The 17,596-nt window shown below is 40.0% G+C and overlaps 2 protein-coding genes across 3 annotated transcripts; both read right to left on the bottom strand.

Annotated features, from left to right (window-relative positions):
* On the bottom strand, positions 1-10,256 carry LOC139396372 (zinc finger and SCAN domain-containing protein 2-like). Of its 2 annotated transcripts, none has more exons than XM_071143404.1 (3): positions 10,162-10,256; positions 6,234-6,451; positions 1-3,484 (listed from the first exon to the last, which is right to left on the bottom strand). In XM_071143404.1, exons 2-3 carry the CDS (start codon positions 6,436-6,438, stop codon positions 2,385-2,387), a joined length of 1,305 nt encoding a protein of 434 aa, XP_070999505.1. In that variant the 5' UTR covers positions 6,439-6,451; positions 10,162-10,256; the 3' UTR covers positions 1-2,384. The 2 variants fall into 2 exon arrangements, 1 of the variants encoding a protein (XP_070999505.1); XR_011630749.1 differs by lacking the exon at positions 10,162-10,256 and having other exon boundaries at positions 1,877-1,965; positions 2,059-3,484; positions 6,234-6,438.
* A 4,780-nt stretch (positions 10,257-15,036) lies between these two features.
* LOC139396377 (zinc finger protein 135-like) lies at positions 15,037-17,351 on the bottom strand (the record flags this gene model as incomplete). Its single annotated transcript, XM_071143411.1, has 1 exon — positions 15,037-17,351. A coding segment is annotated over one exon (1,082 nt), but the record flags the coding sequence as incomplete, so codon positions are not given.
* Positions 17,352-17,596: the final 245 nt, after the last annotated feature.

The raw sequence follows: 17,596 nt of genomic DNA, 5'->3' as shown, positions 1-17,596 counted from the left end.
TTTCATTGCACAATATAATTTTTATTGAACTGTTATTTAATAAGAAACATATGTAAGTATTTTCTACTGCAAAACATCTATTTGTGTGCATTGTAGCAATTACTAGTGGCTAGCAAATTGGCTTGTCCCCATGGTGATGTGTAAAGGTGTAGTGACATGTTTTGAGTAGATAAACATGTCAATTAGAAATTAACATGGTATTTTCTGTATAGCTAACCCAAAAAACAAAGGTTCACCAGCACAAATTAACGTAGAATGTTTATGTTTCATTAGCAGATAAATTAAGTTCATTACAGTTATCCAAATGTATTAATTATCAATTACTATAATAATGAATCTAGTTTTAAAAGACAATTTAATAAACAGGGAAGTCGTTTCATAGCCTGTGTATCATTAAACAAAAGTCATTATGTAGTAAAAAAGAATCCACCCAAAGTAATGGTGAAAGCTGATCATCACACCATCTCTATCTGATACATGTGTCTACTAGCTCATTCCCAACAGAGAACTGCAGAGGGAGAACTTGGTGTCAGAGCAAAACCATACCACTCAATTTAGTATGATACAGTATGTTATGTTACATTGGCCTATGAATGTAATACGATTTCTAAGATGTATGAATTACAATTCGTACAATGTTACGAATTTGCGATACGTATGATATTTTACAAATTCCAACTGGTTGTTGCAAACATTAATTAACATGCTAAGTACACTATATATACACACAAAATAGTGGATTTGGCTACTTCAGCCACACCCGTTGCTGACAGGAGTATAAAATCGAGCACACGGCCATGCAATCTCCATAGACAAACATTGGAAGTAGAATGGCCTTACTGATACTGAAGAGCTCAGTGACTTTCAATGTGGCACCGTCATAGGATGCCACTTTTCCAACAAGTCAGTTCGTCATGTTTCTTCCTTGCTAGAGCTGCCCTGTTAAACTGTAAGTGCTGTTATTATGAAAACATCTAGGAGCAAGAATGGCTCAACCACGAAGTGGTAAGCCACACAAGCTCAAAGAACGGGACCACCGAGAGCTGAAGCGCTTAGCACGTAAAAATCGCCTGTCCTATCGAGTTCCAAACTGCTTCTGGAAGCAACAGCAGCAGAAGAACTGTTCATCGGGAGCTTCATGAAATGGGTTTCCATGGCCGAGTAGCCGCACACAAGACTAAGATCACCATGCGCAATGCCAAGCATTGGCTGGAGGGGTGTAAAGCTCGCCGCTTTTGGACTCTGAAGCAGTGTAAACGTGTTGTCTGGAGTGATGAATCACTCTTCATCATCTGGCAGTCCCACGGAAAAATCTGTGTTTGGTGAATGCCAGGCAAACGCTACCTGCCCCAATGCATAGTGCCAACTGTAAGGTTTGGTGGAGGAATAATGGTGTGGGGCTGTTTTTCATGGTTCGGGCTAGGCTCCATAGTTCCAGTGAAGGGAAATCTTAACGTGCCATGACATTATAGATGATTCTGTGCTGCCAACTTTGTGGCACCAGTTTGGGGAAGGCCCTTTCCTGTTTCAGCGTGACAATGCCCCCGAGCACAAATAGACGTCCATACAGAAATGGTGTGTCAAAAAACGGTTTGAAAGAACTTGACTGGCCTGCACAGAGCCCTGATCTCAACCCCATCGAACACCTTTGGGATGAATTGGAATATCGACTGCGAGCCAGGCCTAATCGCCCAACATCAGTGCCCAACCTCACTAATGCTCTTGTGTCTGAATGGAAGCACGTTCCCGAAGCAATGTTACAACTTCTAGTGGAAAGCCTTCCCAGAAGAGTGGGGGCTGTTATAGCAGCAAAAGGGGGACCAGGTCCATATTAAGGGCCATGATTTTGGAATGAGATGTTCCACAAGCAGGTGCCCACATACTTTTGTCCATGTAGTGTAGTTGGAAAAGGTGCTTATTAGTTCAAATGCAAAAGTTGTCCATGATGAGATTCGAACATGAAACCTTTGGGTTGCAATACGTTCATGTTATATGCCTTTGGGTTGCAATACGTTCATGTTATATGCCTTTGGGTTGCAATACGTTCATGTTATATGCCTTTGGGTTGCAAGACGTTCATGTTATATGCAGACCCATCTATCCACCCGACCAACCACCCTCCTTTTGTTTTGTCTTAAAGGGACTTTTCTTCATATTCATCATCTCCAGCACCACCACAACATCAACACATGTGCAAATGGCTCATTAAAAAAAGGATGGACTTTCCAATGACATGATTCTATAACGCACTCTTTCCTCTTCACAGTTCCCTCGCAGTGAGAAACAATATGATTACAGTAGTGTTACTCTTTCTTAATGTTATCAAATTCACTGTTACCACTTCTTTTATGAGATGAGGATTAATTGATGGAGTGACTTTAATCTTAGCTGGTCTGAGAGAAGTGATGTGAATTCTCTCCTTTACGTATACATTGATGTGTTTTTAAGGTAGCCAATCGGGTGAAACTCTTCCCACAGTCAGAGCAGTAGTAAGGCTTCTCTCCTGTGTGTCTTCTTTGATGAACTTTTAGCTCAGTTGATGTTGTGAAGCACTTCCCACAGTCAGAGCAGGAGTAGGGCTTCTCTCCTTTATGTATACGTTGGTGTGTTTTTAAGTTGCTCTGATTTGAAAAACTCTTCCCACAGTCAGAGCACGCGTAAGGCTTCTCTCCTGTGTGTATACGTTGGTGTGACTTTAAGCCGCTCTGTTGAAAAAAGTTCATCCCACATTCAGAGCAGTAATAAGGCTTCTCTCCTGTGTGTATTCGCTGGTGACATATTAAGTGGCCCTGTTGAGAGAAACTCTTCCCACAGTCAGAGCAGCAGTAAGGCTTCTCTCCTGTGTGTGTTCTCCGATGAACTCTTAGCTCAACTGATCTTGTGAAACATTTTCCACAGTCAGAGCAGAAGTAATGCTTCTCTCCTGTATGTATAAGTTGGTGTGACTTTAAGCTGCTCTGCTGAGAGAAAATCGCCCCACAGTCAGAGCAGGAGTAAGGCTTCTCTCCTGTGTGTACACGTTGGTGTTTTTTTAAGCTGCTTGATGAGGTGAAACTGTTCCCACAGTCAGAGCAGGAGTAAGGCTTCTCTCCTGTGTGCATACGTTGGTGTGTTTTTAAGCTGCTCTGTTGAGAGAAACTCTCCCCACAGTCAGAGCAGGAGTAAGGCTTCTCTCCTGTATGTATACGTTGGTGTGTTTTTAAGTTGCTCTGATGCGAGAAACTCTCCCCACAGTCAGAGCAGGAGTAAGGTTTTTCTCCAGTGTGCACTCGTCGATGAACTGTCAGAGCCTGTGATGTTGTGAAACTCTTCTCACAGTCAGTGCAGGAATACAGATTCTCCCCTGTGTGTATTTGTAGGTGTATTTTTAGCTTTGATAGAATTGGGAAAATCTCCTCACAATGCGGGCAGGGGTGAGACCTCTTAGCTCTGTAATCTTCCTGCTGTTGCTCTCTGGATGTAGAGAATGTCTCAACATGGTCTCCTGTGTGAACAACATCAGAAGAACCAGTCAGTTGGGGTGATATACATGAGACTTCATATCAGTAGGCTGTACAATACAGGGAATAAAGCTATTAAGGCTGTCCCGACAAAAAAAAAATCCTGGTCGACCGAGTCTTTTTTTATTTCGACCAATCGTTCCCTAGTCAATTTTTTAAAACGTTTATTTTTCCATATATATATATATATATATAACTATATGGAGGCTACTGAGCTTGTCCGATTTAAAAATGAAGACACATAAAATACTCAAGAGGGAGCTAGAAATCAATATTGCCTAACCAGAAGTAAAAAAAATCTGTTCCCGACTCTCCTTCTCCCGCTGGCCTTCTGTTATGCTCCTGACGTTGCCGGTCGGCAACCTTTTCCATTTGGAGTGCGAAGGTATAGTACCATTTCTACTGATTTGCGTGCCAGTTGTGATTTTCATGTGTACATTTTCATGGAACGGTTTCATTTCATTCATAATAACGTTTTCATATCTCAAATCAATGTCATGTGGTTAATCAAAATTCTATCAAAATGATACAAATCTAAAAGTAACTTCTATTGTCAATATGTAAAACTAGCTTTCATAAAGCCAACAAATAAAAACATTGCAGCGTGCAGGTAGAAAATATCCTGCTGAAAATAGTTATCCTATCAATCAAATTGGCTGCACATGGTCTGTCTGTAAGACATTTTAAACATTTGATCAACTATTAATTTGGTCTGGCCTGTGCTAGAAAACATGCAACATTGTATAAAATATTTTGGGCCCTTAGAGTTGCCAGCAAGCTCCAGACAGACAGACACAGCTGTAGGCTATTTGCACAAGGGATAAGAAGTAAGATGTTTCCACCGAATCAAAGCATGACATTTTTTCCCCTTTCATGTTGAGTTGTTATCAAAAGGGAGAGAACTGGATTTCTTGTAGAAACATACTTTGTTTACTTGCTGTTTGAGATTAACATTTTTTATACGAGAAACTCCACAGTGACGGTGAGTTAAGACAAACAGAAATATTATCAGATTCACTCAGACAAATGTCTCGTGTGTCATACAAGTTTTATATACACAGTACCAGTCAAATGTTTGGACACACCTACTTATTCAAGGGTTTTTCTTTATTTTTACTATTTTCTACATTGTATAATAAAACATCAAAACTATGAAATAACAAATATGGAATCATGTAGTAACCAAAAAAAGTGAAGTCATAATACATTTTATATTTGAGATTCTTCAAAGTAGCCACCCTTTGCCCTGATGACAGCTTTACAGTCTTGGCATACTCTCAACCAGCTTCATAAGGTAGTCACCTGGAATGCATTTCAATTAACAGGTGTACCTGTCTTCCAGCTTCACCTCAGATGGCAGACCAAATAAATGCTTCACAGAGTTCAACAGACACACCTCAACATCAACATTTCTGAGGAGACTGCATGAATCAGGCCTTCATGGTTGAATTGCTGCAAAGAAACCACTACTAAAGGACACCAATGAGAAAAAGAGACTTGCTTGGGCCAAAAAACACAAGCAATGGAAATTAGACTGGTGAAAATCTGTCCTTTGGTCTGATGAGTCCAAATATGAGATTTTTGGTTCTAACCGCTGTCTTTGTGAGACGCAGACTAGATGAACGGATGATCTCCGCATGTGTAGTTCCCACCAAGAAGCATGGAGGAAAGGCTGTGATGGTGCTTTGCTGGTGACACTGTCATTGATTTATTTTGAATTCAAGTCACACTTAACCCGCATGGCTACCACAGCACTCTGCAGCGATAAACCAATCCAATCTGGATTGCGCTAAGTGGGATTATCATTTATTTTTCAAACGGCGCAAATGATCGAAAATACACCTCCAGGAGTGATGGAGTGCTGCATCAGATGACCTGGCCTCCACAATCACCCGACTTCTACCCAACCCAATGGTCTGGGATGAGTTGGAGCGCAGAGTGAAGGAAAAGCATCCAAGAAGTGCTCAGCATTTGTGGGAACTCCTTCAAAACTGTTGGAAACGCATTCCAGGTGAAGCTGGTAGAGAGAATGCCAAGAGTGTGCAAAGCTTTCATCAAGGCAAAGGGTGGCTACTTTGAAGAATCTCAAATATATTTTGATTTGTGTGCCCAAATTTTTGACTGGTACTGTATATAAAAAATTGATATATTTGCCGCTGCTCGATTTAAAAAAGCTTAGTAGACCAACAGCCAGCCAGCCTGCCTATCTATCTATCTATCTCTCTATCTATCTATCGACCAAACAATCGACCAGTTGACTAAATGGGGTCTCAGTCCTAAAAGCTGTTCAGCAGTTGAGGGCAAAAGGGGTGAATATTATGAGTCATATCATCCTCCACTCACTATCACAAGGGTTAGTAACTACACAGACTCATTTCATATCATCCTCCACTCACTATCACAAGGGTTAGTAACTACACAGACTCCTTTCATATCATCCTCCACTCACTATCACAAGGGTTAGTAACTACACAGACTCATTTCATATCATCCCCCAATCACTATCACAAGGGTTAGTAACTACAGACTCATTTCATATCATCCTCCAATCACTATCACAAGGGTTAGTAACTACAGACTCATTTCATATAATCCTCCACTCACTATCACAAGGGTTAGAAACTACAGGCTCATTTCATAGAACTCTGATGTCAGATTTACAGAATTAAGCTTATCAATAACTTATGGAGGTCTAACTTATGAAGATAACTTATAGACAGAACCTGCTCTTACCATCATAAACAGATTTCCCAATCTTCTCCTCCTCTTCTTCATCTTTAATGTTGACATTCAGCTCCAGTGTTTGACTGCAGTCTTCCAGCTTCACTGATGCCATTTCTGGATCCTGGAGTGTAAACTGGGCTCCACTGTCACAATCAGGGCCCAGTGACTGTAGATTGGGTTTGTCCTCACTTTTGATGTTACCGGCCTCAGACATAATTGGAGTTGGCCTGTAGTAATGAAGAGAAAATGGCCCCCCCAAAAGTTATTGTCTGAGAGTTCTGGTACTTTCTTTATTCTCTAAAAATGATATTAGATCAGGTAGCTAAACATTGAAAACAAACCATTTATTCATTTCACATTAGACAAAGTGCACACTTTAAATTACAGTGCACATAACCTATAGCAGATTTCCTAAATTCCTAAACTACCGTAGTGCAACAGCGACATGTATTGGACTGATGGACTAACTACTGATAAAGCATGTCAAATATAAAGGGAACTTGATTAGCAAGACAAATAAACCTTGGTTCAAGAAAACTAAAGGTGTGTCTGTTTTAATGTCTAAGTTTTTTTTTAAACATTACATATGCATTGTACATGGTCTCTGTGGAAGGCCACAGAGATAATGCCAGTTGAATAATGTTTACATATCTTGCATTACTCATCTCATACGTATATACTGTATTCTATAATACAGCTGTGGCTCACACAAACACAGACAGACACACACACAGACACAGCCACAGACACAGAATATCTATTGCATCTTAGTCTATGCCACTGACATTGCTTATCCATATATTAATATATATTCTTATTCCATTCCTTTATTTAGATTTGTGTGTATTAGGTATTTGTTGTGGAATTGCTAGATATTACTTGCTAGATATTGCTGCACAGTCGGAACTAGAAGCACAAACATTTTGTTACACTCGGGATAACATCTGTTAACCATGTGTATGTGATCAATAACATTTTATGTGGAAGATCAAGAATCTCATCCACCCGAGCCACGGCCTGTTCACCCTGCTACCATGTAGCAAGCAGAGACGGTACAGGTGCATCAAAGCTGGTACCAAGAGAATGAAACTGCTTCTATCTCCAGGCCATAAGACTGTTGAACAGTCATCACTGATTTGATTTAGAGAATATTGGTGACAAGTAAATTGTCTTGTCCCAGTGTGTAGAGGTGTCATGACATGTACTGAGTAGATAAATACAGATATGTATTTGTTGGAATGTCATGAATTAAACAAAAGCATTACATTTACTGTAAAGATAACCCCCCATAACTACAATGACTCAGTAGATCAATACAGTTCCAGTACTCTAGCAGGTCTCACAGCTGCTTATGCTGACAAAACATGTTAGAGAATAGGTCAGATTTAGCTTTGTGGTGCTCCTTTCAACTTCCTGTCTTGTTCAGCTTCAGAAAAACAGCAAATGTCACTTGAAACATTGTTTTTTGGTAATTCATTATACAAAAGGGAAGAGTTTGACCAGTACAAATTCATGTAAGTTATCCAAACATATTCATCATTAATGACTAAAATAACTCTAGTTTTAAAATACAATTTAAGAAACAAATGACTGGTGAAAACTGATCATCACACCATCTCTATCTGATACATGTTGTCTACCAGCTCATTACCACAGAAAACTAGAGGGAAGCAGTACCACCCAGTCAACCAGCCTCACAGAGGATATTCAATCCTAAAGACAAATCCAAGGTCATCTCAATATCTTTACAGTAGAAGCTAACAAAACACACCAAAACGGACAAGGTGCACACTGATCAGTAAAGTAAAGAGGATAACATTCTATAACGCTCCCTTTTCTCACAGTGAGAAACAATAGGATTACAATAGTGAGCTACGATTTCTTGAGAATTAAGTGAAGGAATGAGCCCCCCCCCCCCCCCCAATCAATCTACAGTCATGGCCAAACGTTTTGAGAATGACACAAATATTAATTTCCACAAAGTTTGCTGCTTCAGTGTCTTTAGATATTTTTGTCAGATGTTACTATGGATACTGAAGTATAATTACAAGCATTTCATAAGTGTCAAAGGCTTTTATTGACAATTACATGAAGTTGATGCAAAGAGTCAATATTTGTTGACCCTTCTTTTTCAAGACCTCTGCAATCCGCCCTGGCATGCTGTCAATTAACTTCTGGGCCACATCCTGACTGATGACAGCCATTATTGCATAATTAATGCTGGAAGTTTGTCAGAATTTGTGGGTTTTTGTTTGTCCACCCTCCTCTTGAGGATTGACCACAAGTTCTCAATGGGATTAAGGTCTGGGGAGTTTCCTGGCCATGGACCCAAAATATATATGTTCTGTTCCCGGAGCCACTTAGTTATCACTTATGCCAAGGTGCTCCATCATTCTGGAAAAGGCATTGTTTGTCACCAAACTGTTCCTGGATGGTTGGGAGAAGTTGCTCTCGGAGAATGTGTTTGTACCATTCTTTATTCATGGCTGTGTTCTTAGGCAAAATTGTGAGTGAGCCCAATCCCTTGGCTGAGAAGCAACCCCACACATGAATGGTCTCAGGATGCTTTACTGTTGGCATGACACAGGACTGATGGTAGCGCTCACCTTGTCTTCTCCGGACAAGCTTTTTTCCGGATGCCCCAAACAATCGGAAGGGGGATTCAGAGAAAATGACTTTATCCCAGTCCTCAGCAGTCCAATCCCTGTACCTTTTGCAGACAGGTGTGTGTCTTTCCAAGTCATGTCCAATAAATTGAATTTACCACAGGTGGACTCCAATCAAGTTGTAGAAACATCTCAAGGATGATCAATGGAAACAGGACGCACCTGAGCTCAATTTCGAGTCTTATAGCAAAGAGTCTGAATACTTATGCAAATAAGTTATTTTTGTAGAATGTTTTATTTTAATTTAACAACCTGTTTTCGCTTTGGCATTATGGGATATTGTGTGTAGATTGAAGAATGAAAACTTTTATGTAATCAATTTTAGAATAAGGCTGTAACGTAACAAAATGTGGAAAAAAATCAAGGGTTCTGAATACTTTCCAAATGCACTGTAGCTAATTTAGAAAAACAGGATTGTATTTTTCTCCCCTTTTTAACATTACAAATTAAAATGGAAATCAACAACTCTGTCTCTGTTGTCGTATGTTTCTTTCTAGTAAGTATTTCCCATCCTGGAGACTGAGACCTTGTGGAAATCTGTGGTAGAGAAGAATGTATGACAATTTGGACACTATGTTACCCTATAGTAGTTATCATCATCATGCTTTCCATAGTTTAGGCCTATAGCTACCTAGGCCTAGCTAACTAGTTATTGTGTTATCCAGCTAGCTATAAAAGTGCATGCTAACACGAAAGATTTGTATAACTAAAACAACATAGACCACACCTTGTTGTTTACAATGGGGACGTTTATTAGGAAGGCGAACCGTAAATTATACTGTTGTGGATAATCGTTATTGTGGCTAGCAAAGGTGAGCCCGGCTAACAAAGGCTAGCTAGCGAGTAGCGACCATAACATAGTTATTTGCCAGTTTATTTTAGGTAATTTAGCTACAGTGGCTAGTCAAGGTCAAAAAACTATCTATCGTGCTAGCTAATCCAAAACTCAACATACTACATGGTAAATATATTCGGTACAATGTGCTATGGTAACCTGTTAGCTGGCTAGCTAGCCTAGTTGGTAGGCCTAACACGTTAGCTTGCTACAGTTATGGCTCTTCCGTTAGCTAGCTAGCCTAGTTGGTAGACCTAACATTAACGCCAGCTAACGTTTGCTACAGTTATGCCTCTTCCATTGGCTAGCTAGCCTTCCGTTGGCTAGGTAGCTGCCAAATGCTAGCTAGCTAGTTATCTAACGTCCTATGCTAAATTGTCCAGCACTATTCATGTATTCCCAAAAGGAAACGAAACAAATTGCATGGAAAACGTACCTTTCTCTCTTCTGTCTTGACGTTTTTATCTTGTCTATAACACTCTTTTTCTTTCGCGGCAATCTATCATGTCCAGATTTTGCACACGGACCTTCTCGACTCCTGTTCTAAAGACAATCATGTACTTTTTACTCAATACATTTTCCATGACACCCAAAAGTACTCATTACAGTTGGAATGCTTAGCAGGACAGGAAAATGGTCCAATTCACATAGTTACCAAGATAACAACCCTGGTCATCCCTACCTCCTCTGAGCTGGTGGACTTACTAAACATAAATGCTTTGTTTGTAAATTATGTCTGAATGTTGGAGTGTGCCCATTGACCATCCATAATATATTTTTTAAATTGTGCCATCTGGTTTGCTTAATATAAGGAATCTAAAATTATGAATGCATTGACTTTTGCAACTTAAGTATATTTAAAACCAAATACTTTTAGACTTTTACTCAAGGAGCATTTTACTGGGTGACTTTCTATTAAGGTATCTTTACTTTTACTCAAGTATGACAGCTGGGTACTTTTTCCACCACTGGCTATTGGTTCACTGTAATTACAAGTAAGTACACTTCAAGATAGACTTCATTATCACCGGCCAAATCCTGTGTAGCACCTAGTAATTACATTGTACTTGTGCAGATATTAAATATACTCTGTGTTGTACTAGTGTATTTGTTCTCCCACTTGGATGTCACTTCCATGGGCTTTAAATTGAGGGCCAGGTTGTCAGGGTGGGTAATGTACAGGTACACATGAATTACTCCTAAAGATACACTTCATTTTAACTAGCTAAATCCTGTGTAAGAACTAGACATTACATTGCCTAAATACAAACACTACATGTGCTTTGAACGTTTCTTATTCCTCATCTGGAATGACACTTGTATTATATTTGTTTTTGTAAACTCAACCAAGTTAACTCAGATCGGACACTTTATTTTGGGGGCTCGTGCTAGACACAGCGTTGACTGTAGATATATTTTGAACAGTGCACATTAATGTTTAAGTAATTACATTTTTTATTTGACCAGGGAAGTTGACAGAACACGTTCTCATTTACAGCAACAACCTGGGGAATAGTTACAGGGGAGAGGAGGGGGGGATGAATGAGCCTGGGAGCTGGGGATGATTAGAGGGCCATGATGGTCAGAATGAGAATTTAGCCAGGACTCCGGGGTTAACACCCCTACTCTTCCTACAAGCAAGCTTCCTCTCTGGTTCCATTCCCCGATAGTAACTGGGTCATTATTGGATTGTGGTGGTACTGCTGTCCCTGGACTTTGGCACCATATAAAACACTTCAAAACGACAATACTTTTCCCCATTTTATTTAACTGTTATTTAATAAGAAACATATGTATGTCCTTTATACTGCAAAACATCTATTTGTGTGCATTGTAGCAATTACTGGTGGCTAAATTGGCTTGTCCCCATGGTGATGTGTAAAGGTGTAGTGACATGTTTTGAGTAGATAATAGACATGTAAATTATTTTGAATTCCATGAATTAAACAAAAACATTGTATTTTATGTATAGATAACCCAGAAAACAAAGGTTGATGGCACAAATTCATGTAGCATGTTTATTTTTCATTAGTATATCAATTAATTTCATTACAGTTATCCAAATACATGAATCAATGACTAAAATAATGAATCTAGTTTTAAAAGACAATTTAATAAACACATGTAGTCATTTCATAGCCTGTGTATCATTAAACAAAAGTCATTATGTAGTAAAAAAGAATCCACCCAAAGTAATGGTGAAAACAGATCATTACACCATCTCTATCTGATACATGTACAGTTGAAGTCAGAAGTTTACATACACCTTAGCCAAATACATTTAAACTCAGTTTTTCACAATTACTGACATTTAATCCAAGTCAAAATTCCCTGTCTTAGGTCAGTTAGGATCACCACTTTGTTTTAAGAATGTGAAATGTCAGAATAATAGTTGAGAGAATTATTTATTTCAGCTTTTATTTCTTTCATCGCATTCCCAGTGGGTCAGAAGTTTACATACACTCAATTAGTATTTGGTAGCATTGACTTTAAATTGTTTAACTTGGGTCAAATGTTTCGGGGAGTCTTCCACAAGCTTCCCACAATAAGTTGGGTGAATTTTGGCCCATTCCTCCTGACAGAGCTAGTGTAACGGAGTCAGGTTTGTAGGCCTCCTTGCTCGCACACGCTTTTTCAGTTCTGCCCACACATTTTCTATAGGATTGAGGTCAGGGATTTGTGATGTCCACTCCAATACCTTGATTTTGTTGTCCTTAAACCATTTTGCCACAATTTTGGAAGTATGGTTGGGGTCATTGTCCATTGGAAGACCCATTTAACTTCCTGACTGATGTCTTGAGATGTTGTTTCAATATATCAACATAATTTTCCATCCTCATGATGCCATCTATTTTGTGAAGTGCACCAGTCCCTCCTGCAGCAAACGGTTGGGATGGTGTTCTTCGGCTTGTAAGCCTCCCTCTTTTTCCTCCAAACATAACAATGGTCATTATGGACAAACAGTTCTACTTTTGTTTCATCAGACCAGTGGACGTTTCTCCAAAAAGTACAATCTTTGTCCCCAAGTGCATTTGCAAACCGTAGTCTGGCTTTTTTATGGTTGTTTTGGAGCAGTGGCTTTTTTCTTGCTGAGCGGCCTTTCAGATTATGTCGATATAGGAGTTTTTTACTCTGGATATAGATACTTTTATACTTATCTCCTCCAGCATCTTCACAAGGTCCTTTGCTGTTGTTCTGGGATTGATTTGCACTTTTCGCACCAAAGTACATTCATCTCTAGGAGACAGAACGCGCCTCCTTCCTGAGCGGTTTGACGGCTGTGTGGTCCCATGGTGTTTGTACTTGCATACTGTTGTTTGTACAGATGAACGTGGTACCTTCAGGCGTTTGGAAATTGCTCCCAAGGATAAACCAGACTTGTGGAGGACTACAATTTATTTTCTGAGGTCTTGGCTGATATCTATTGATTTTCCCATGATGTCAAGCAAAGAGGCACTGAGTTTGAAGGTAGACCTTGAAATACATCCACAGGTACCCCTACAATTGACTCAAAGGATGTCAATTAGCCTATCAGAAGCTTCTAAAGCCATGACATCATTTTCTGGAATTTTCCAAGCTGTTTAAAGGCACAGTCAACTTAGTGTATGTAAACTTCTGACCCACTGGAATTTTGATGCAGTGAATTATAAGTGAAATAATCTGTCTGTAAACAATTGTTGGAAAAACGACTTGTGTCATGCACAAAGAAGATGTCCTAACCGACTTGCCAAAACTATAGTTTGTTAACAAGAAATTTGTGGAGTGGTTGAAAATGAGTTTTAATGACTCCAACCTAAGTGTATGTAAACTTCCGACTTCAACTGTATCTACCAACTCATTCCCACAGAGAACTGCAGAGGGACAACTTGGTGTCAGAGCAAAACGTACTATATGTAAAAAAAATATATATATAATAAAAATAAAAAAAACATACCACACAATTTAGTATGTTATGTTACATTACATTGGCCTATAACTGTAATACGATTTGTAGGATGTATAGTATGTTACGAATTACATTTCGTACAATATGTTACAATTTTCTATACGTATGATATTTTACGAATTCCAATTTGTTGTTGCTAACATTAACATGGTAAGCACACTATATACACAAAAGTATGAGGACACCCCTTCAAATTGTGGATTTGGCTATTTCAGCCACACCCATTGCTGACAGGAGTATAAAATCGAGCACACAGCCATGCATTCTCCATAAACAAACATTGGCAGTAGAATAGCCTTACTGAAGAGCTTAGTGACTTTCAATGTGGCACCGCCAGTTCATCAAATGTCTGCCCTGCTTGAGGACCGCCGAGTGCTGAAGCATGTAAAAATGGTCTGTCCTCGGTTGCATCACTCACAATCAAGTTCCAAACTGCTTCTGGAAGCAACGTCAACAAGAACTGTTCATTGGGAGCTTCATAAAATGGTTTTCCATGGCCGAGCAGCAGCACACATGCCTAAGATCAACATGCGCAATGCCAAGCGTTGGCTGGAGTGGGGTAAAACTAAACGCCATTGGACTGACGCAGTGGAAACATGTTCTCTGGAGTGATGAATCACACTTCATCATCTAGCAGTCCGACGGACTAATCTGGGTTTGGTGGATGCAGGGAGAACGCTACCTGCCCCAATGCATAGTGCCAACTGTAAAGTTTGGTGGAGGACAACTAATGGTCTGGGGCTGTTTTTCATGGTTCGGACTAGTTCCCTTTGTTCCAGTGAAGGGAAATCTTACCGCTACAGCATACAATGACATTATAGATGGTTCTGTGCTGCCAACTTTGTGGCAACAGTTTGGGGAAGGCCCTTTCCTGTTTCAGCGTGACAATGCCCCAGAGCACAAATAGACGTCCATACACAAATGGTTTGTCGAGATCAGTGTGGAAGAACTTGACTGGCCTGCACAGAGCCCTGACCTTAACCCCATCGAACACCTTTGGGATGAATTGAAACGTTGACTGGGAGCCAGACCTAATCGCCCAACATCAGTGCCTGACCTCACTAATGCTCGTGGTTGAATGAAAAAAGTCCCCAGAGCAATGTTCAAAAATCTAGTGGAAAGCCTTCCCAGAAGAGTGGAGGCTGTTATTGCAGCAAAAGGGGGACCAAGTCCATATTAAGGCCCATGATTTTGGAATGAGATGTTCGACGAGCAGGTGCCCACATACACTACCGTTCAAAAGTTGTTGTTTTTTGTCCATTAAATAACATTGAATTGATCAGAAATACAGTGCAGTCTCAACGTCAACAGTGAAGAGGCGACTCCGGGATGCTGGCCATCTAGGCAGAGTTCCTCTGTCAAGTGTCTGTGTTCTTTTGCCCATCTTAATCTTTTATTTTTATTGGCCAGTCTGAGATATGTCTTTTTCTTTGCAACTCTGCCTAGAAGGCCAGCATCCCGGAGTTGCCTCTTCACTGTTGACGTTGAGACTGGTGTTTTGCGGGTATTATTTAATGAAGCTTCCAGTTGAGGACTTGTGAGGCATCCGTTTCTCAAACTAGACACTCTAATGTACTTGTCGTCTTGCTCAGTTGTGCACCGGGGCCTCCCACGCCTCTTTCTATTCTGGTTAGGTCCAGTTTGTGCTGTTCTGTGAAGGTAGTACACAGCGTTGTATGAGATTTTCAGTTTCTTGGCAATTTTTCGCACGGAATAGCCTTCATTTCTCAGAACAAGAATAGATTGACGAGTTTCAGAAGAAAGTTATTTGTTTCTGGCCATTTTGAACCTTTAATCAAACTCACAAATGCTGATGCTCCAGATACTCATCTAGTCCAACTTAACCAGCACAACTGTTTTCAGCTGTGCTAACATAATTGCAAAAGGGTTTTCTATTGATCATTTAACCTTTTAAAATGATCAACTTGAAATCGCTAACACAACGTGCCATTGGAACACAGGAGTGATGGCTGCTGATGATGGGCCTCTGTACGCCTATGTAGATTATCCATAAAAAAATCTGCCGTTTCCAACGACAACAGTAATTTACAACATTAACAATGTCTACACTGATCAATTTGATGTTATATAAAACGGACCAAAAAATTGCTTATCTTTCAAAAACAAGGACATTTCTAAGTGACCCCAACCTTTTGAACGGTATACTTTTCGTCATGTAGTGTAGTTGCAAAGTTGCTTATTAGCTACAATTGTCCGTGATGAGATTTGAACACGCAACCGTTGGGTTGCTAGACTTTCATGTTTTTGCTGATCCATCCATCCACCCGACCAACCACTATCCTATTGTTTTTGCCTTAAAAGGGACATTTTAAAATGTTCCAACTTCATATTTATCATCCCCATCCCCAGCACCACCCCAACATCAACATCTGTGAAAATGGCACGTTCTGTAGTAAAAAAAAGTTGGAGAAAGATGATTTCCAATGTCATAATTCTATAACACTCCCTTTCCTCTGCAGTTCTCTCACATTGAGAAACAATAGGATTACAATAGTATTCTATGCTTTCTTCTTGATCCAATTCACTGTTACCACTTCTTTTATGAGATGAGGATTAATCGATGGAGTGACTTTAATCTTAGTTGGTCTGAGAGAAGTGATGAGGCTTCTCTCCTTTATGTATACATTGATGTGTTTTTAAGGTAGCCAATCGGGAGAAACTCTTCCCACAGTCAGAACAGCAGTAAGGCTTCTCTCCTGTGTGTGTTCTCCGATGAACTTTTAGCTCAGTTGATGTTGTGAAGCATTTTTCACAGTCAGAACAGGAGTAAGGCTTCTCTCCTTTATGTATACGTTGGTGTGTTTTTAAGTTGCCCTGTTGGGAGAAACTCTTCCCACAGACAGAGCAGGAGTAAGGCTTCTCTCCTGTGTGTATTCGCTGGTGACATTTTAATATATCCAAATGGGTGAAACTCTTCCCACAATCAGAGCAGGAGTAAGGCTTCTCTCCTGTGTGTATTCGCTGGTGACATTTTAAGTTGCTCTGTTGAGAGAAACTCTTCCCACAGTCAGAGCAGCAGTAAGGCTTCTCTCCTGTGTGTGTTCTCTGATGAACTCTTAACTCAGCTGATGTTATGAAGCATTTTCCGCAGTCAGAGCATAAGTAATGCTTCTTTCCTGTATGTATATGTTGGTGGGTTTGTAAGTGGCTCTGTTGAGAAAAACTCGCCCCACAGTCAGAGCAAAAGTAAGGCTTCTCCCCAGCGTGTATTTTTAGGTGTGTTTTTAAGTTGCTGGATACGGAGAAACTCTTCCCACAGTCAGAGCATGAGTAAGGCTTCTCTCCTGTGTGTATACGTTGGTGTGTTTTTAAGCTGCTCTGTTGAGAGAAACTCTCCCCGCAGTCAGAGCAGGAGTAAGGTTTTTCTCCAGTGTGGACTCGCAGATGAACTGTCAGAGCCTGTGATGTTGTGAAACTCTTCGTACAGTCAGTGCAGGAATACAGATTATCTCCTGTGTGTATTTTTAGGTGTATTTCTAGTTTTGATAGAATTGGGAAAATCTCCTCACAATGTGGGCAGTGGTGAGACCTCTTAACTCTGTGATCTTCCTGCTGTTGCTCTCCGGATGTAGAGAATATCTCAACATGGTCTCCTGTGTGAACAACATCAGAAGAACCAGTCAGTTGGTGTGATATACATATGACTTCATAACAGTAGGCTGTACAATACAGGGAATAAAGCTATTGGGACTGTCCCAACATTTTTTTATTTATTCCTGGTCGACCGAGAGTCTTGTTTTCTTTCTACCAAAATGTTTACATTTTAAAACTTGTATTTTTCCATATATATGTGTTGAAATAAAATGAATCAAGAGGCAGCCAGAGATCAATATTGCCTAACCAGAAGTAAAAAAAAATCTGTTCCCGACTCTCCTTCTCCCGCTGGCCTTCTGTTATGCTCCTG

This window comes from Oncorhynchus clarkii, unplaced genomic scaffold, assembly GCF_045791955.1.
Source record: "Oncorhynchus clarkii lewisi isolate Uvic-CL-2024 unplaced genomic scaffold, UVic_Ocla_1.0 unplaced_contig_13910_pilon_pilon, whole genome shotgun sequence".
NCBI lineage: Eukaryota > Metazoa > Chordata > Actinopteri > Salmoniformes > Salmonidae > Oncorhynchus > Oncorhynchus clarkii.
Note: the sequence above shows the minus strand (reverse complement) of the source record. Positions and strands in the feature narration are given on the sequence as shown.